Source organism: Leiobunum rupestre, chromosome 2 (genome assembly GCF_980474605.1).
Source record: "Leiobunum rupestre chromosome 2, qqLeiRupe1.1.hap1, whole genome shotgun sequence".
NCBI lineage: Eukaryota > Metazoa > Arthropoda > Arachnida > Opiliones > Sclerosomatidae > Leiobunum > Leiobunum rupestre.
The window spans coordinates 49,691,342-49,713,173 of NC_143385.1; the positions used below are offsets into that span (position 1 = coordinate 49,691,342).

The following is a 21,832-nucleotide window of genomic DNA, read 5'->3' on the forward strand; positions in this document are numbered from 1 at the left end:
GTCGTGGATTTTCTAGCGTACAATTTTCATTGGTTAGACGCTTTAGCGCCTGTTGCCGTCGGAAGGGGAAAATTCGGAAATTTTCTCCCCCCCCCCCCGCCCGTAAAACGTGCTGCGTAAAGGCTCGTCCAATTTAATTTGTACGCAACACGGCATTAGCGTGTTTAAAGGCTAGCTGCGTTCTCCTTGTGTTTGTCGCTCCTAGGTCAAAGGCCATGATTTACTGTTTTACCAGGGCCCGTGCCCGCTCTCGATAGTCATGTATAAATTTCCAAGCTATAAATGCGCTATATAAAGTTTATGGGCACAAGAGGTTTTTGTTGAAGGTGATTTTGTCTAAAGAAATGTTTGCTAATCATCTCACTTTCTTGACTAAGGAAAACTTAAGAATACGTAAAAACTTCATTTTAAACTGGAACTTCCCGTTTTCAAAAACTTTAATTATAATAAACTTTAATTAATTAATCATCTCTGAGCTCTTGAAGATTTATCACGTTTAGTTTGTTTGAGTAGATAAGCTGCCAAAAGTTGCAACCGCAGCGCGCCAGCCGTTGCTCTAAGCTCCCTATTGAAAATACCGTCCATATTTTTTTGGTCTAAAGTTTAACTAATTCTTCCCATTGCAACTTCGTATGCATCAAATTTCCCACTTGCTGTAGAACATAAATTTTGCCTTATTAAGTTAACGAAAATCCGAAAATCCTGAAATTAGGTGTAAAGTCAGCTTTTAAATCTCAAAATTAGCAACTCAGTGCATAAAACTGGTTTTGAAATCGGAATTTACAGATAACAGAGCTCCATTCATTTAAAACATTTTAAAATAAGTCTCCAGTTGGAGTTCAAAAATCCTATATATAAAACAAGATATTATACGTAACAAATGTCCTTAATAATCAGTTTGTTGTTATATAAGTTACTGAACTGAATAATCGGTTTCTTGATTTATTGAAAACTGCCCTGAATTATCGGTTTGTTGTTAAATAAGTTACTGAACTGAATAATTGGTTTCTTGATTTATTGAAAACTGCCCTGAATTATCGGTTTGTTGTTAAATAAGTTACTGAACTGAATAATTGGTTTCTTGATTTATTAAAAACTGTCCTGAATAATCGGTTTCTTGATTTTTTGACAACTGCACTAAAAAATCGGTTTCTTGATTGTTTGACAACTGCACTGCAAAATCGGTTTCTTGATTAATTGACAACTGCACTGAATAATCGGTTTCTTGATTTATGGACAACTACCCAGAATTTAGGTGGCAGGGCTAATTATTACAGAGAGCATCTGCACTATAAAAATATAGTGTCATTTAACTACGCTAGATGGGGTAGGTGGCGAGGCCAATTATTATGGGCTTGCCGCCGTTCGCAGTAACGCGTTCGAGAATAGCCGCATGCAGACTAAAACGGCGTCCAGGCCGTTGACGCCGCTCGCTGTAAGACATTTGGAAATAGCCGCATTATTTATTATGTCAAAATTACCAATAAAGATTAGGAAAAACTAATAGCGTCTGCTTTAGCCGCTATCTATCTAGGTTTCAATGGCGAACCAAAGGGACGTTGCGATAGTTTTCGGTCGCGAATACAATTTCCACAATATTTCGTTAAATTGTGATATAGAATGGGACAAAATATGGGCTATTTTTCGAAAAAACATTTTTGTCAGTAGGTTGTTTTGGGCTAGTTTAATTTCCGTTTGGACGTCACTTATACCTGGTAACTCTTACTCAAGCGTTTTGCATGGCGACTAGATCGAGGGGCAGATAACTTTGTTACAGGATGTACTAATAATCTTGAATAAAACATTTATCATGATTTTATCATTTTTAATCTTTGTACAGCCAAAGCTACAGATATAATTTGAATCTAATCTAATCAAGATTTAATCATAAGAGGGTTTCCTAATAACCATTGGAGTGAGCTGCCCTTCGAACTAGATTGTCTGGAAATCTCGCGTATCGACTCATTTATTGGTATAAAAGTGTTTCAGTGAATATTAAATAAAAACAACCATAAATTCGTTACGACTGCCCAACTTGTTCTTGAAATTGTGCAGTCAAACCTATGGACGAATTCATTCGATCTCTTTAGTGGGAGAGCTGGGGAAGCATTGTAGAAGTGAGAGAAAAAACGTAAATAAGAAGGCCAAGTTAATTTTTAGAAAGTCCTATTTTGGCACTCTTATTTTTAGAAACTCGGGGCTATTCTAGATATAACTTTCAGAAAATTTTGAACGTGCGACAGATATGGGACGGACTCATTTATTGTTATTTACGGATATTATAAGCTCGTGTGAAACTATCATTCGGGGCACGGCTTGGCCCACTTGTTTTGGGTAGTTTTTGAATTAGAACCGGGTGGGAACAGTAGGTAGCAGTGGCAGACCTTCTATTGGATAAGTTCCTCTCCACCGTCGATGCTTCAAACACGAGCACTTCTTTTTAAAACTAGGACCCTATCAATCCTCTGGAGACAACTGCTGTTCCGCATAGCCGACCCTGCACGCCAAGACGTTTTCAGTGTCTTCAGCAGCTGCGCGCTCTGTTGAAGTGGACGGACACAGGGCAAAATGTTGGGTGCTCAAAACTACCGCTCCAGACTATTTACTTACTAGTAATTTCCATCCGCCAGACGACAGATAAATGGCGACAGGTTTCCATTAACTGACCCCCAAACCGAGTAAATGTACTTTCTTATCTTGAATTGCTCCTCCCACTTCTCCACGAAAGCGGTGATGTTTGACCAGTATACAACCCCCCCCCCCCCCCTGTACCGGGCACTTGCCCTTTAAAAATATCGAAACGCCGACAATATTTAGATTTATTTACTTATATTTCATATGATTTAATTTTAATTAATCAATTATTTTAATTTACTGATTTTTAAACCGTGACTTTGACCTCGTCTAATTTATTATTTATATTCATCGATATACCGTTAAGTAATTACTTCATTATTTTTAATTAGAGTTTAATTACTTTCAAAATATATTTTTTAAATTTATGTATAAAACACTTTTGTTAATACTTTTTATTTGTTTGTTTTGAAACAAAAGTATTTGAGATTTAAATATTAAATTTAAACGCTTTCTAATGTCCCAACGGTATATTTTATTGATAGTCTGCTTCGGCAATAGCAACTTCAATCATTAAGTGGCTAAGGACTATTCGCGGTTATTACTAGTCTTTGGTTCTGCCCGAGATACCTCTGACGTCAGCCTTTTCTTTACGAAGCAGCCGAGGCCTATTAAAAATTGAAAGGCCTTTGAAAGTAATAATTAAAAGACTACTTTGGCAAAATAATGATGTATCAATAAATAAGACTCCTGTGTATAGCTTAATAGATCGAGTAGTTAAAAACCACTTCAATAACACAGTAAAACTAGTCGTGAACGTAGTGTAATAGGCCTTTCTATGAAGTACCATTGGCCTTCTTGTTTAGATGTATCGGGCGCGTCACTCGTGACGTAGAAGTAACGTACTAACTATAATAGCCAATTAAAATTCGACGAGTAGCTCTTTTTATAAAGATCTAACCTTCAAAACTGAACTGAACTCCTACGTATCTCGTGACGAATGTGATACATTAAAACAAGTTCGGCAAGCGTAATGACTTTATAGAAAGGCTTATTAGGTCTTTTTAATATTTTTATTTAAATGGGCGTGTCTTAAAGCGGGAAAACTCACGAGAAAAACTCTCGCACCTCGCTACCCTCATTCAACGAAAAACGTCATTAAGCCTAGTCATGGTTATTATAACATTAGCTAACCTGATTATCTCTTTTATAACCATACAAATACCTGAAATTAGGTATCACTATACTTTCACGAAGAACATTATAATTACTACAAAATATTAAGTACGGTAACAAATTGAGGTTTTTAAATCCATTGTTTTATAAGCCTATTTTGCGCGGGAAGATCGCATATTTGTTACCATGACGACGCTTTCTTTTCGCGACAAACCTCCAGCCAATGAATTTGAAATGTCGTGTTATGTCTTACACATGACGTAGTTAAGCCCCGCCTTTTTCTCGACGCGCTTTCGTATCACCGTCCCAATGGAACCTTAGACATTCCAAGTGTATATCTCTATAGTTTCCTGCTAGTACTTATGACAGAACTACGGTCAAATTCGAACCGCGTACCGTGCTTTAGCGGCCTTTTCAATCGCCTGAATTTAACGAGTATACATTTCCCCGCCAGGGGCCCGCTACGACCAAAATTTAATGTTTTTTAAAATAAATTTAAGAAACATGTAATTAAACCAAATGTAGGTGAACATTTTACCGCGATTGCGCTTGTATTCCATGAGTTTGGAGATAGTAGGTATTTGGTCGTACGTAGCGCCCCTAGCGGGATTATTCACACACGCAGTACAACATTAGATGCGAGGCGATTGACTGGGCCGCTAAATCGCGGTACGCGCGTTCGAAGTTGGCCGTGACAGAACATATTTACAGAAAAACATATTATAAAATGGTTATTTCAAATTACTATTTTTTATTTCCGCTTGAAAACGATCAAAGGTTTAGAATTTATTTTTACATCAGAGGCATCTAACGGTCAAAATGTACTCTCAGGGCCGTAGCTAGGGCTGGGTGGCTGGGGCGGCCGCCCCGGGCGCCGTGCGCGCGACAGGGTATAAGGACGCCAAAATTGGTCCATATTATTATATTAGGGGGCGCCAAAATTGCAGCTCGCCCCTGGCGCCATTTTCTCTAGCTACGGCCCTGTGTACTCTCTTTAATTTTATGGGTTTCGTCTGCTACGCGAAATGTCGCAAACAAAAATCGTGGGTTTTTCCACGGTTTATATATTTACACAGGTTAGACTACTTGTACCTTCATACGTGCTAGCGTTTTGAGCCTCTTAAGTTCTTCTGACAGGCAACCCTGTTTTCTACTATGCTACTGGTACGCCTCTAATGCATATAAACAGTACTAATTAATTTATTATAAATTTTAATCATCCCCCCATTAAAAGACCCCATTAAAAAATTAGATAATTTTGGTATCTATGAGATTACATGTAGCTGTGAGAAAATTTATATCGGACAAACAAAAAGAAACCTCAAAAAAAGACTGAACGAAAATATTGGTGGCGTCAGAAACAAAAGATCTTATAAAGCAGGCCTAGCTGAACACAAAACCGAAACCGAACACTACCCTCTGTTTGAAAACACCAAAATAATTTGTAAACTAGACCAGCGGTTCCCAAAAGGTGTTCCGCGGAACCCTAGGGTTCCGTGGAAGGATCACAGGGGTGCCGAGAATTCGCAGCGCGGCCATCTTTGTTTGTGTCAAGAGACTTGTAAGATAAGTAAAAAAATTAGTTGGGGTTCCACCAGAATTATGTGGATAATTTAGGGTTCCATAGCAAAATAAATTTGGGAACCGCTGAACTAGACAATCCTTTTAAGATAGATATTAGAGAATCACTAGTCCAAAAAACTTAAATGTACAATTCTGGATTAAAAATTGCATACTATAAATTGTTAATATTGAAACCCCCCCCCCCTCCTTTTTTGTATTCACCTAGAAAACTGACAGCAAGGTTATATAAGCATGTAAAGACAACGCCAAAATTCAGACCTGATGATGCACCCGAACGGGATTCCGAAACTAGTCGTCGTTTTATCCAATAAAACTTATTTTTATTATACAATAGTGGTAGTTTTAATTTTTATATCTTTATATATAAGTGCCGAACAAATGTCCCTAATACATACACTAATGGGCTTCCGTATTTATAATTTGATAATATGTATTTCAAATTTATTACTTATCTACGATACATTTAAATTTAAAATATAGGTGGCGCTCCATTTTTAAATATTAATATTTTTTTAACAATAGTTGATTGTAGTTTAGACACTTTACACAAGCCGGCGCTGTAGGCGCGAAGTAGATATTTTCCAATTCTCTAAACGCGGGAGTAGCTCATAAGCGTTCATCTCCGAGCCGAAGTAGTCTAACCTTTGTAAATATATAAACCGTGGTTTTTCTACAGAAGGAAACTAACCAAGAATAGACTAGTATCACCTCGTAGCTTTGGCCATGGCCGCCATTTTAGGCGCGTTTTTTTCTCTATATAGGAAAAAGCATGAGTGACGTTGCGTGATGTAGAACTGATACTACTCTATAACTTCCACCCTGCACCGGCAGATGGTTCTGATGTCAGTTCACAAGCGCGTATAAGCATTAATTTTCAACTTTATTATTTCAACGTACAACGATTGATCGTGCCATTTCGTTCATTTTTAAATTTAAGGACATTTCGTTAATCCACATCGCTTAATGTGTCCATTACTTCTTTCTTAATTACTCCTCAACTGTCTGGCCGTCTTAATATTCTACCGTCATTCGCGTGATAACGTTCAAAATGGTTCTTCAATCCGAACTCGAACCGAAAGGCATAGCCGCAGATTTCGCATTTAAAATCTTTGACGATGTGACATTTTTGGACTTTCCTGTGCATCGTCAACTGTTCTCTCTGGCAGAAGGCCTGGTCGCACATGGCGCACTGGTACACCTTCTCACCTTGATGAGTGCCCCGCTCGTGCACATCCAAGCCGATTTTGGTCTTGAAAGATTTATCGCACGCCGAGCATTTGAAGGGCCTTTTTCCCGAGTGAACACGCTGGTGTTTCTGTAAATTGTTTTGGCCCTTGAACGCCTTGTCGCACGTAGGGCATTTGAATGACCTTTCACTCGAGTGAACTAGCTGGTGGGCCTGTAAATTATTTTGGCCCTTGAACGCCTTGTCGCACGTAGAGCATTTGAATGACCTTTCACTCGAGTGAACTCGCTGGTGGGCCTGTAAATTGTCTTGGCCCTTGAACGCCTTGTCGCACGTAGGGCATTTGAATGACCTTTCACTCGAGTGAACACGCTGGTGTTTCTGTAAATTGCTTTGGCCCTTGAACGCCTTGTCGCACGTAGAGCATTTGAAGGGCCTTTTTCCGGAGTGAACACGCTGGTGGTTCTTTAAATTGTTTTGGCCCTTGAACGCCTTGTCGCACGTAGAGCATTTGAAGGGCCTTTTTTCGGAGTGAACACGCTGGTGTTTCTCTAAAAGGCTTTTGAACTTGAAGGCTTTATCGCAAGTAGAGCATTTCAAGGGTCCTTCACTCGCGTGAACTCGATGGTGTTTCCTTAAATTGCTTCTAAGCTTGAGGACATGGTCGCTCGGAGAGCATTTCAAGGGCCTGTCGCTCGAGTGACCTCGCTGCTGATTTCTTAAATTGTATTTGACCTTGAAGGGCTGGTCGCTAGTAGAGCTCTCTCGCGAGACCTGGGTGTTGTTTCTTGAGCGGGACGATTTACTAGCCATTTCTTAGCTACGCCTGTAAAATAAATGAGGAATGTGGCACTTCAGTATTTATTGTGGGCTAGGGGTGTGCAAAATATTTGATTAGACCAAATAATTCGATCGAATACCAAATCGAATAGCACTTGGGAAAGTTCGCGAATATTCGATTTTCTTGATCAAATAGTCGAATATTTGAAAAGATAGGAAAAAAGTATTTTGTATTTTCAAAGAGTTTGCAAACTATTACATATTTTTAAAAACTCGAAATGTTAATAAAGTGTTTGCAAAGCATGAAAAAAATAGCAGATCCTTTGATTTTAATTGTAGTTAGTAGAATAAAAGTCGCTAGGTGACTTGGACCATGGACACTAGCTGTATCTCTAGGTTAGAGATACAGTGTAATGCTTGGACCTGGGGTAGTTAAACTTTTAAAATGTGTATTTTAAATTTTGTTTGTAAAGGTTTTCTTTGAAAAAGTTGAGTTTTATAATTTAAGTTTATTAAATAAAATAAAATATAAATAATACATTTGGTTTAGTATTTAAACTATTGCAAGTAAAATGAACAGTGATTTCAATTAATTTTTTATTTTTTGACAAACGACTTGGCTATTTCAAAACCAAATACGTAGAATTATTGGGTATTCGAAATACTATTTGGTATTTGATCAGTTAACTGGCTTAAAATTTTGCTCTAAAAATATTCGACCAAATTATTTGACGTTATAAATATTCGATTTGGTATTTGACGGGCCTTGAAAAAAAAATTATATTCGATTCGATCCCCAAAAAATGGTATTTGCACACCTCTAATTGTGGCGCCATCTACTGCGCTTTTTCTACAGCGTATTACAGGATTGTCACAGGTCCGGGAAATAATAAGGAATTTTAAGAATTAAAACTCTAACCTGAAGTCACCTACCCTAAACTAAAAGCTGAATTAAACATATTACAATTAGATAAAATTATTATATAAAGTTCTAAAATGAAAAAATTTGGCATAAAAAAAGTTAGGGAAAACAGGAAAAAGTCAGAAACCCTGTATTAATTTGTAAATAATGGTTATTATAGAAATAATTGCGTAGTTTCATCTATACATTCCCCGGACCTCGCATCGCAGGTTCTGCTTCACCCTAGTATAGACAATAACGCGAAACGCTGCTCTTTAAACTGTTAAGGCACGGCCAACTTTGATCTCTCGCGCTACAGCGGCCATCTCATTCGTTGACGTTTCTGTGTTAACCTATGAGCAAAAGATGTGTATGACGTCAGCGCCCCTAGCGGATTATTATTTTTAGAATAGTTTTTACATTGAAGACAATATAAAAACCGAGCGTGGCGCTGAACTCCTACACGTTATACTAGTTTATAGGGGGAAAATCCAGTAGCGGCGCTAAGGGTGGGCTGAAGTGGGATTTAGCCCCCCTGCATTTCTGAGAAGGGCCACATATTTATATTAAAAGGGCCACATATTTATATTTAAGAGGCCACATATTTGAAATTTATGAATTTTCTTTATCTCTAGAAATTTGTTTTAATGCCAAGAAATTTTTTTCTGGAAAAAAATCAATTTGTTTACTCAATAAGATAGTAGACCATAAACAGATAGATTTGTTAGGAAGGGAGCGGAAATTGAGAGAAATTTGAATGGACATTAGAAAGAAAAGAAAAGAAAGGGAATTTAGGGAAATACCCCGGGCATGCACGTGTCCCCTCCAGGTCGGATACAAGGTCATAGGGGGTCCAGTAAACGCGACGAGAGCCGCACCAAGAAAACGACCTTGCTCTTCTCGCTTCCTGGAAAAATTATAAGGGGTCACTAAATTTGTAAAATGGAGTGTAGCTACACTCCATCGTTGTTAGGGCCACAAAATTCTTAGGGGCCACAAAATAATTAGCCCACCTGTGAAAAAACCTTAGCGCCGCTACTGGGAAAATCCTTGCTCGCGGAATTTCGACGAATGTGTTGGCCGCTGTAGCACGAACAGCGCGTGATCAAAGTTGGCCGTGGTTTAGGTATGCCAGATTGATACTTAACAGGATGTGAACGGATATTAAATGGAGCCGTGGATAATCCCACTGAATCAGTTGGCCGTAAAGTACTGATCGGCCTTTGGGGGAAGTTGAATATTTGCTAAGGGGATTACTAAAATGCTACGATAATACTACAAGTAGTTCGTACAGATAAATTTTAAAATTAATGCAGTCCACTTGCGTTATTCGGTAGACAAAATCCAAACAATGATACGCCCTTAGGGCATTTTTGTATGGAATCCATTCGAAATGGGATCATAGAGAAAGAAGGAAGGGGAGAGATGGTGAAGGCGCATTCAATGTATTTCCCCTTTTCACGAAGTGGCTCTTCGCGTTATATGGCTACCATGGTTACCGACGGAATCTTGTACAATAACGCGCATCGTTGTGCGCAACTACGACATAGTTCGGTAGAATCGGTAAAAATTTAATATAGTAAAGTAAGTTATAATTTTATATGGCATAATTTACATTTCTTGACTAGTAGATATCTAGTGTTGCTATTGCTATTTTTATAGCAGCACTTTTGGTGGTAAACCATTTTCATTAAAAACTCACTACCTATAAGCAAGTGGCAGAACCACAGCTGGTTATGACTTGGAAAAATCCTGACAAGTAAATAACTTTTGCGACAGCAGCGCCGCTTTGGCGAAGTTAACGGAGAATTTCCGAAATTCCCGTAACACGAAGCCTTTTACAAGGCAGAACCCGTAACAAACACTTAGGAAATGCACGCGGAAAGCTAGAGTGATATATCCAGGTAGGCACTACTATTGTTAATCCAAGCTTTCACTGTGGGTCAAAGTTTAAAATTCTCACATATTATGACGATGCGCAACGGCGATGCGCGTTAGTGTACGAGCTTCTCTCTACCGTCGAGTTTACGTCGCCCCCTTTCTAAATATCTCTCCCCTTCCTTCTTTCTCTATGATGGGATGAGGTAGTACTCGTGAATCAGCTATTCGTCTTTTTTGCCGTACCAGACGAAATTCAGTCTGTAATTTTGTCCAAACAAAGAAAATTCTTCATGAACCCTACTTAAGTATATCCACATGCTTTACTTCGTGTATTGCGTGAATAATTTAAGGGGAGTTCAGGATATACAACTTATAGAAGTTAATTTGGCCACTAAACTCGTTCAACTAATTGAGATAAGCAGTTTAAACCTTTTTTTTGTTTAAACTTGGGTGACCGATTTTTTGATGTACTACTTGCAATTGAACGAATTAATTTAGATCTTCGGTGATGCATGGCAAGGAGACATATCGACGTGTTTCTCCCCGATTTTGTTCAAACTCGGGGGTTACGCAGACCTTCATGTACCTTGAAAGCTCCTAAAGCGAAAAGTTTCAATGGCCATTCGTTTTGCCATGGCAAACAAAAATGTTTTTCACAACTCAAGTTTAAAATTTCTCTACGTAAAATAGCATTTTCTACATATTAAAAAATAAAAATTTTGGCTAAACAACGGATAATATCAATAACATTTCGGTCCATTTTCGTAAGGGTTTACAATCAGTGATTTTTATCGATTTTATCCAATTTTATAAATTTTACACAATTGTTTAGCCCAAAATTTTATAGTTTCAGGATATGCAATTTTATTGGTGTTAAATTAGTTGTTCATATATGATGTACCAATTAATTGATCAATCTACGTTGTTCACACCTTTCCATCAAAAATTGCTTAATATTCAGTTTTGTTTGGTCGCCATAGTGCGACAATTGTTCGCAAGAGGGCTGACGTTTTTATTATCGTCTGCTACAACTTCAATGGTCGCGTGTGTCTTACACACACAATCCCTACGGGTTTTCTGTGTACTAGTTGCAAGGACAACGCACCTAGCCTTTAAACACGCTAAGGCAGTGTTGTGTACAAATTTCATTGGACGAGCCTTAAAGGCCCAGTTTTTCTTCTGCCTGTCCGCCTTGAATTTTTCTTAGCTGCAACACTCCCCTTGCATTTACACTTCCCCCAAAACATGATTTTGGCGAAGATCGAGCGTCGTGCCTGCTTCTGCGACCGGGACATTTTCTGCCTGCCTGTTGGCACCCCGCTGAGTTTGGGACGGGGCTGCTCGGGGATGCTCGCTCGTCTATTCTTTTCGACCTCTCCCTCTTCGCCGGACAGCCGCCGATTATAATACTACTACCTTCGCCTTACTGCCAAGTGTAAAACACCGAATTCGTAGAATTTTAGTTATGGAACTGGTACCTCCTGTCACAATGGCAGGGCCCCCACTCAAATCTTAAATTTTTTTTATAGGAAAAATAGGATTATATTTCTAAAAATATAGGACTTTATAGGACTATTTTTACAAAATTATAGGATTTTATAGGACTATATATGCTATTTAATTTACTAACTTTATGCATTTAAAAACAAAATCTATATTTAGAGAAATAAATCTTTGATTTTCACTTAAAAAATAGAAACGATTTAACCATTTTATCACAAAAATATACTAGTAGCTAACCGTGTTAACAATAACAAAAGTATAGAATAGAAGGACTTGGTATAGGAATTTATCCTATAGCTAAATTTAGCAAATTCACTGCGTGGTTGGATTTGAAATGGGCAAAATATAAAAATTATAGGATTTAATAGGACTTTTTGGGGGATTTTGCTAAAAATATAGGATGTTATAGGACATTTTTGAAAATATAGGAATTTATAGGAATTATAGGACCTCTGGGGGCCCTGCAATGGGATAAAGCTTCACTACCCTCGCCTTCGCTATATATATATATGTATGTATATATGTATGTATTACAACTTTAGTGACCCCTTATAAATTTTCCAGGAAGCGAGAAGAGCAAGGTCATTTTATTGTTTGGAAATAAAACTACGAAAAACTATAGCTGAACCAATTCGATATACTTATAACATTAGCTTTTTAATCTGGCGTTGTGTGGTATTTCAAATGCTGGTACAAATTGTGTGCGGAGAAGGCTCTCTGATGGAAGAGTGAAAACCAACACGTATCAAACTAAAGCCAGAAAAACTATATCGATATGTTTTGAAGAAAAATGGAACAAACGAGCGGGAACAAAGCAGAAATAAAATCCAAATAATCCTAGGCTGAAATAATTTACAAATTGATAGATTTGATTATTGAAAAGGAAAATTACGATTCTGAAAATCAACACCTTCCAAAAGTAGGAAACAGCAGAATTCGAAACAATGGAGCCTCAATTGAAAAAAGATAACCCTTACATTCCAATCCAAATACGCTAAAAAACAGGTGGTCCCTGCTGTCTATTGACACGAGTTAGAACTAGTTTATAATTATGATTATTAATTAATTAGTTTATAATTATGATTACAAGGTAATTTCTTATTCGAATCCATTTTATGCCCATTTTGTGTAAGAAGTCTTTCAACTAAGGCTTCAAGAAATTCCATGACATAAGACTACAGTATCGTCGGCTAACGATATCAAACGACCGTGAGTTTGTATATTACAGATTTCATTCACATAAACTAACAAGATGTCACGGACATTTAAGTACACACAATCCCACTGATGTATTAACTTAATAAACCCAAAGGAATGTTATCGGAAAAGAATTATTCGAGTTACCTGGTTTTGAAAATAACGCGAACACTTTAATGTAAATTAATTTAAAAAAAAAAACAAAGTTTTTCGAATTACCGGGTTTTGGAAATAAGGTGGCGAAACGCGAACACGTTCATTTAAATTAATTTTTATAAAAACCAAGTTTTTCGAGTTACCTGGTTTTGGAAATAAGGTGGCGAAACGCGAACACGTTCATTTAAATTAATTTTTATAAAAACCAAGTTTTTCGAGTTACCTGGTGGCAAATGCCCCACTTCTCGGGCTCCGATCCCAAAATTTACGAAAATCCCGTCGAGGCTATAATAGTGCCTACCGATTGAGATATCAATCGCCTTTGTACCACTAACGTACCGCGAGCAATCGTGTGTACGGCAGCTGGTCAAAAAAATATTTAGTGGCACACTTATGCTTAACTTCTGGGCATAACAAATATTTAGGGTCACACTTATTTTTTACGCGCCTGTTCATACGTTATTCTTATTGCAGGCAGGCTTTCAATGGAATGCGAATATAGCTTCAGCGCGTAAAGAATTCAGGCTAATTAAGTCACTTAAAATTAACTTTTTCCAACGCGGCTGCAACCTAAGCTGGAATAGGCCTAGACGTAACAAAACTGGTGATTTTTGATCAAATCTTACTTACCTACTTCCTGTCGTACGACGTGCGTAAAAAGGGCGTTAAACGTGCGTAAAACGTTGGGGGTCACACTTATTGTTACTTCTGGGAACACGTTGAAAGCTCGGCGCGAACGGCCTTGAAAAATGTGAGAGGGAAACTGGCGTTTAGAACTCTATAGACACGCGGATTTACCATGTCGGAAGTTGCGGGGGTCCGTATACGCTGTTCAAAAAACCTCACTTAGAATTAAAATTAAGCAACGTAATTGCAAATCTAGGTTTAAGGGAAACCACAGCTATTCAAAAATATAACTCTCATGAAAATCGGACTTAAATTAAAGAACGTTATGTAGACTTTTAGGCGAAAATATAAAACCGCGAAAATTGGGGTCCCGTAAATTAACCAGGAAACTATACTTAAATTTAATATTTACTGATATAACTGAAGTTGTATATCCGCTGAATCCTAACCTAACCAAAAATATTTTTTTTAACGTTATCGGACTTAATTTTAAATAAAATATCAACCACACAAAGCGAAACCACAAAAAATAGTAAATTGGGCATTTTCCCAACTTCTCGGGCTCCGATCCCAAAATTACGAAAATCCCGTCTAGGCTATAATAGTGCCTATCGATTGGGATATCAATCGCCTTTGTACCACTAACGTACCGCGAGCAATCGTGTGTACGGCAGCGGCAGCGGCGGCGGCGGCGGCAGCGGCTACACAGTAGGTGATCGTAATACACACAAATCCCTAAGGATTGTGTGTAAAAACCGGATTGGTCCCAATATAGTTCCCTGAGGAATACCGTATGATAGTGCACAAGGCTCACTTTACAATAGTCGAACGCTCATCCAAATAACTTTTGAACCAATTTAAGGGTAAGCCACGAACTCCACAATTTTCTAGTTTTATTATCATTATGGAATGTGATACCGTGTCGAACGCTTTTTTTAGGTCTAAGAAAATACCTATACATTTTTTAGATTTATGTAAGAAATTTTAAAGGTCTTTAGTAAGTTCAAATGTTGCGTCATTTGTGCTTAGGTTCTTTTGGAAACCGAAGTTATTTGGTTTTTGACATATTTAAATATTTTAGAGACATTGGACTCTTGGAGATGAATGAAATTGGTATAATAATCGAGGGGCAGGTCACTTCCATTTTGGGTGCGTCTTAATCATAGTAAAATTGATTAAATCAGGGTAATCAAGATTGAAAATCTAATCAAGATTAGAAAATCTAATCACGATTTAAACGAGATTTAATCATTCTAATCATGATCTAATCTTTTTAATCAGGATTTAATCATTTAAACGAGATTTAATCATTTTAATCATGATCTAATCTTTTTAATTAGATTTAATCATTTTAATCACGATTTAATCAATATAATCGGTCGAATAGAGAATTTATCAGTAAAATCAAAACTAAAGTACGATTTAATCATACTAATCACGATATAATTTTTTTAATCAGGATTTAATCATTTTAAACAGATTTAATCATACTAATCACGATATAATTTTTGTTAATCAGAATTTAATCATTTTAAACATATTTAATCATTTTAACCAGATTTAATCATTTAATCATGATTAAATCAGATTTAAACATTCTAATCATGATTAAACGTGTTTTAATCAACTTAATCGTGATTAAATTGAATTTAATCAAAATAATCACGATGAAATCGGATTTAATCTTTTGAGGGGTGCGTCGTTAATCAAGGAAGTGACCTGCCCCCCGATAATAATAGACCTCTTAAAAACATCAGGAAATATACCACCACTTATGGATAGATTTAATATGTAAGAAAGAGGGACCGATATCTGTTTCTTTAGCCATTTAAAAGTCTTAGCTCCAATATTAACTGGGCCGTTTGAGTTAGTATTTTTTAATGATACTATGATATTTTCAATATCTTTGGAAGAACTTGGAGAGAGGTATAGACTACCAACATTTGTCATATTATTATCATAAGATGCTTTTAGTATATTCTGATTTTTGTTTACAATTTGGTGTGCCAAAATAGTACCGACCGAAGAGAAGTACCTATTAAATAAGTTTGAAGCTTCTTTCGGGTTATCTTTCACTGATATTGCTATATTACCGTTATTTATTTTATCAATGGGAAATTGATCTTTTTTGTTGGCTTAAGTAAGTCCGAAGATTATTTTCCAGATAGTAGTGGGCTCTCGGTTTTTTCCTTTAGTTTATTTTTAAAATAGTTATGTTTGGTAGTTTTTACTAAAATATAATTTTATTCCTATAGGTTTTATAGTTGTCTATTAATAGCTTCTTTTTTTTTAATTTACAAGCCATTTTGGGATTTTTTAACTTTTGTTTTTTTTTTGATTTTTTGGTTTGTTATTTGTCAAGGATTACAGTAATGCAAAAGTTTCAACCGCAAGTTATTATTTAAAAATATATGATCAATGTAAAATTGCTATTTGCTAGCAATTTTTACAACGGAAAATACGACATATTTCGAGATTTCTGTATGTGTTGGATGAGGTAGGACTGATGACGAGGACGATTCTTTAAATTACTAGATTTTAATACTTTTTGGATAAAGTAGGACTGACAAAAAGAAAAAGGCTGAAATGCAAAACAGTACTAACTTTTAAGGGTTGGGGATTATTCCCGCATTTCAACGCATTTTAGCCTTTTTTTAACCATACTATGTCATATTATATGTCGTCTGTGTGATGTTGACTTATACTGCAAAAGGCCAATGTTTAAAAATGCATATCTTTGTTAATATTCATTTTCGCCAAAATAAAATGAAAATTAAAGTAATCCCCATCTTGCCCTCTATCCAAAAAAAATATATAAAAAAATCGGGTGGGGGCAGCTATTCTACACTTAACCCAAAATTGCTGGCAAATAACAATTTTATATTTATCATATCTTTCTAAATAATAAATTGCGGTTAAAACTTTTCGCATTACTGTAATCCTTGACAAATAATAAACAAAAACAATAACAAAACCAAAAAAGCCGTAAACACATTTTCGGTTTGCACACGTTAATAAAATTTAGTAATATCTTGTCGTTAAATCTAATTCGTCATCAGTCCTACCTCATCCAACACGTACAAAAATCTCGAAATATGTCGTATTTTCCTAGGTAAAAATTGCTGGCAAGTAACAATTTTAAATTTATCATAACTTTCTAAATAATAAATTGCGGTTAAAACTTTTTGCATTATTGTAATCCTTGACAAATAATACATCTAAAAAAATAAACAAAACCAAAAAAAAACAAAAGTACCTATTGTTAAAAATAGCCGCCATGGGATCTCTTTTTCGAATAGAAGTTATGAGACCGGAAGTAATCCATGGTTTTATTTTAACATTTTTATGAGTAACCTTAATTTTTCTTATTGTAGTCAATGTTTTAATGGTTTTTTTTTAAGAATCTTTATAAAATTTTCAGCTGCCTTATTTACATCCGATTCGGTCGTTAGTAATGACCAATTTCCCGTTTTTATAAGACTCGATAATAAATGATAATCTATAAGTTCTAATTCCCGATCCGGATTATTTCTTGAGTCAGATCTATAATTAAGAGGAATAATAGCCATAACAGCATAGTGGTCAGTTATGGTAGTTTTGTGAATGAATGATTGTACACCAATATTATCCCTTTTCTTTATAAAAATATGATCTATGCAACTACTTGACTCAGCAGTAACTCTTGTCAGGTAGTTAATAGAAGATAGGAAACCACATTCGTAAAGTACTAAAAGATAATCTAAAGCTGTTGGTTCATTTGAGTTTATGTCAATGTCACCAATCCAGATTGCATTGTCTGCGTTGGTTATGGTCGGTTAATTTTTTAATTGTTCGATATCTTGTCTGTTGGTCTCCCAACGGCGGGGTACAAATACATAACTCTATGTTGGTCTCCCAAAAGTGAACCTTCTTAATTAATAAAATAATTAACTAGTTTTACCAAGCGAATCTTATTATAAAAATTTTACAGAGGAAATAGTAAAGCAGACGATAATAAATACATTGGCAATAATGTGGACAATTGTTCAACTATTGCGACCCACCAAAATTGTATATAGCCCCCGTTTTTTGGTGGAGAGATGTGAGCAACATAAAGGTGACCAATTAGTTGGTACATCGGACGTGAACAACTAATTGACATTAATAAAACTGCTTAAGTCTGAACGGTAAAAGTCGCTCGATGACTTAGGCCTAAGGTGGTGCCTTGGGTATTAGCCTAGCTGATTATTATTATTATTATTATTAAACACAACGTTACTCACCTTTGTGAACTTGTGAAGATTATTTTCCCTTTCAATTTGACATTATCCAAAATGCGACTTGCTCTGGGGAATCGAACCCGTCTTTTGAATAAATAGTTGCGAGTTATAAGTAACGTCCCGTAAACCAGACGAAAATTAAACTAGCCCAACGTCAAAAATGTTTTTTCGAAAAATAGCCCAAATGTTTACCCATTTTCTAGCCACATTTTCACAAAATAGAGTGGAAATTTGTATAGAAGGGTGAATTTGGGGTTAAATATTTATATATAAACAATAACCAAACCAAAAAATGTTTTTGTTTTTAGCAGGATTGCGGTCTAATATTAGGGTGGTGATGGAGCGTAGGAACGTTTTGGATTAAGGGGGTACGGCTTGGATGCTTAATTTGGCGCCCCCTCAGCGGAAGGTTTTTTTTGGCCCCTTCTAAAAAATATGTCGCCTTTTTCAAACTAATTTGGGGCCCCTTTCCGATTTCAAGAGGGGTACATTGAACCCCTCCGTTCCTACGTCATTGGGGTAGTCACGCGTAATCTTTATAGAGATCGGCGTTTGAATAAGAAATTATCCAATTATTTATTTTTATTCATAACCAAAAAATATTAGAAAAAATCAAAAAACTGATTATAGTTGCATGTTAAATCGTTGTTTATTCGTATTAAACGTTCATAAATAAACAGTTAATTAAAATGTTTATGATTAATCGAAATTTTGCCGGTTAATTTATTTGTTCCGCCGATCTCTAAATCTTTACCATCTGAACTTCCGCGATGCCGCTATCGCCTCGTTTTCGTGCAATTTTCCGTTTTACTCATTTAACAGTATAATTATTCCCTAAGCATAGACAATATTATATCCTAAGGTAGAAACCACAAAACGAACCCAAAATTCCGCTTCCCGCGCCAGCCTTTTTTTCCCCCGCAAAGCGCGTTGAAAAGGAGCCCAATCGGGCGGGAAAACTGCCCATCTGGCAACTTACTCGTATGAATTTCATACGAGGGGTTCGAGTGCCATTCTTTACGGGCTTATAGGAAAGGCTTGGAGGGGGGAATCCCTGCGTGTTCTTTCGGTTTTCCTGCCTTCCGCAACGCTTGATGCTTCGATATCAATTGCAAGTTATCTTGACAGACCAACGAGGGAAACGTAGAAGTAGTAGTTCGCCCACGAAGATGTTTAGCCTTTTACTTTGGGGTTTAGGAAGAATGTACAGTTCATTTCTTATCTTTGGGGGACCTAGTTTCCAGTGCATTTACCGTTCTCTGTCGCAGCGATATTTTATCTCTGGTCTTGAAAGTGGGGATATATTTTATGACGGCGTTCGTTTTGTATATCGCTATAGAAGCTCCATGATATCGCCCAGGGAAGAGAGACTAGAGTGGAGCAGAATATTCAATGACCTTGCAGCGTGTATGTCCTTCTCGACGTCTTTTTTGTCATGAGAAAACATTTCATATTACTCTGCGTTACGTTTAAAAAATCAATGTTAATTTTGTGGTCTAAAATCTTAAAATTAAATTGATATAGGATAACGGGAATATCCAAAACATTTAGATCTATTACAACATGAACTTGATTTTATATAGTTATTTTTTAATGTAAGATTTAAAATCTCAAAATTAAATTGATATAGGATATCATTTAGATCTATTACAACATGAACTTGATTTTATATAGTTATATTTTAATGTAAGCTTTAAAATCTTAAAATTAAATTGATATGAGATAACGGGAATATCCGAAACAAATAGATCTATTACAACATGAACTTAATTTTCTTTAGTTATTTTTTAATGTAAGATTTAAAATCTTAAAATTAAATCGTTATATGAGATAACGGTAATATCCAAAATATTTAGATCTATTACAACATGAACTTGATTTTCTATAGTTATTTTTTAAAGTAAGATTTTCCAATTCGAGTGAAACATTCATTTGGATAAAGTAGAGTAATTTAACTGCATTATTATCCATAGGTTGTTTAATTTTTTATTAACTTAAACATTCATTTCTTACTCATTAGTGTGACGTAACAGGTTTGTGTTGTGTTGGCCATGACATTAATAAGCCCATGATGGTCACGTGGTTATTTGACCTTTTATTAATAATAGTGTTACCTGGTTATATCCCTTCGACATTTTTCTGACCACAAATGGCTTTTACGACCCCCGCCCCGCATAGCGGGAAATTCTTGAAACTCCCGTAACAAACTAGGTCTAAAAACGCGTTTTGATACAAGCGCGATTTACAACTTTACGATCTTGGATTGGTAATTAATCTAATAATATTAAACTTCTTCTTTTTAATCAAGTAAATATATACTTGTATTGATAATGTGGAAAGCTCCAAGTCGTTAAGCCAAAGTGCCAAACAGCCGTTATTTTCAAAATCGCGATCGTAAGAGCAGAACCCGTAACAAACGGAAACGGATTTCAAACCACTTTCGTCGAAAACACATCGTCACGACGTCACGTTCTCATTTCTCAAATGCCCGATCCAAGATTTGACCAACAGGATCGTATGATATTTTCCCTCGTTATTGGTGACGTAGAATAATTTAGGGTCGGCTAGTTTAAGGCGGGGCTTAACTTGGGAGCAATCATTGAATTTGTAAGGTCGCAATCACTATTAATCAACTATTTGGGAACTCCCTGCGGCCCTGCCCAGGCAAAGAATATAAAGCCCCAGGAATGGAAGGTGTAGCTCCGTCTACTTGGAGCTTTTGCGCCTCTCGTTTTTAAAGATAGACCGGGTTGCGATAACCATTTCCGGTTACTCTGAATTGCTCTGCCGGAAGTTTCTAACGCAACCAAAACACGCGGCCAATAACATCAATCCTTCCATACCTGGGGCTTTATATTCTTTGCCTGAATAGTCAATTGTGACAAAACCAGTCAGTACCTCAACGCAGGCCCTAAAATATAATAAACAAATGGTGAGAAAAGAGAACAAATTTCTAAATCATATTTAGATCTATTCAATTTCTAGTATTTTCGCCTGCGCCGATAGATGGCGACAAGTTACCCGGATTTTCATCCAAAAATAGTCAAATCTCTTCTCAACCTTTGCCTCTTCCTCGCGTTGTCCTTTTAAATACTACACCACACAGATTGTAGACCATTGGACCGAAATACCATTCGTCCGAATGTACCATTGAACCGAATTCCATTCGACCGAAAACCGCGTTTTGCGCGGTTTTCATTCAATATACCGTTAGTGATACATATTTATATATCGTAGGTTACGTGACGATAGTATATCTAATTTGGACTAAACTATGTCTTCAATATTTATTATTTCGTACCGACGTGTATTTTTAGAACTTTTTCCCTTGAAATTTGATATTTTCCGGGTTTAATTTTGGAAAATAACCCTGATAAGACCCGACGTGAAATAGTTGCCTATCATATCTAACCTAACCTAACCTAACCTAACCTAACCCAACCTAACCTAAGTTAACCCAACCTGAACTAACCTAACCTAACCCAACCTGAACTAACCTACCCGAAGTGAAAACGACCAAGATTTAAATTTCCCATTCAACTGAATCCCGCCATGTTGGGCTATAAACGAAAATACTTTTCGGTTCAATGGGATTCGGTCGAACGGGATTCGGTTCAATGATATACAACCCACCACACATGTATAATAAGGTTTCGCAAAAGTATGTCAGTGCTCTAACTTCCGCGTTTTAAATATTTACTGAGACTCTGAGAGTCATTACGTGCTTCGTCGTAATATGTCCTTTAAGTTGCGTATTTTCTTCGGTAGCCGCATTTATCTTTAAGGGTATGACGGCAATTCTGCGTCTTTCCATACATAGCTAACAGTAGATTGTTTCTGCTAACTGACACACTTACGAAAAATAATTATAGACTTATGGCTACACAAGCCAGATTTTTTTTCTCATTGTAAATATTAATAATAACTTTTTGACTTAACGACGGAGGACTATCAATTTTACAATGATCAAGTACCGTTCAAACTATGAAATTGTTTTTGTTGCAAATT

General features: G+C 36.4%; 1 protein-coding gene across 1 annotated transcript; it reads right to left on the minus strand.

Moving 5' to 3' along the window:
- Nucleotides 1-5,791: 5,791 nt before the first annotated feature.
- On the minus strand, nt 5,792-17,906 carry LOC149957791 (uncharacterized). Its single transcript, XM_090165736.1, has 2 exons — nt 17,828-17,906; nt 5,792-7,346 (listed from the first exon to the last, which is right to left on the minus strand). Exon 2 carries the CDS (start codon nt 7,331-7,333, stop codon nt 6,329-6,331), a length of 1,005 nt encoding a protein of 334 aa, XP_090021862.1. The 5' UTR covers nt 7,334-7,346; nt 17,828-17,906; the 3' UTR covers nt 5,792-6,328.
- Nucleotides 17,907-21,832: the final 3,926 nt, after the last annotated feature.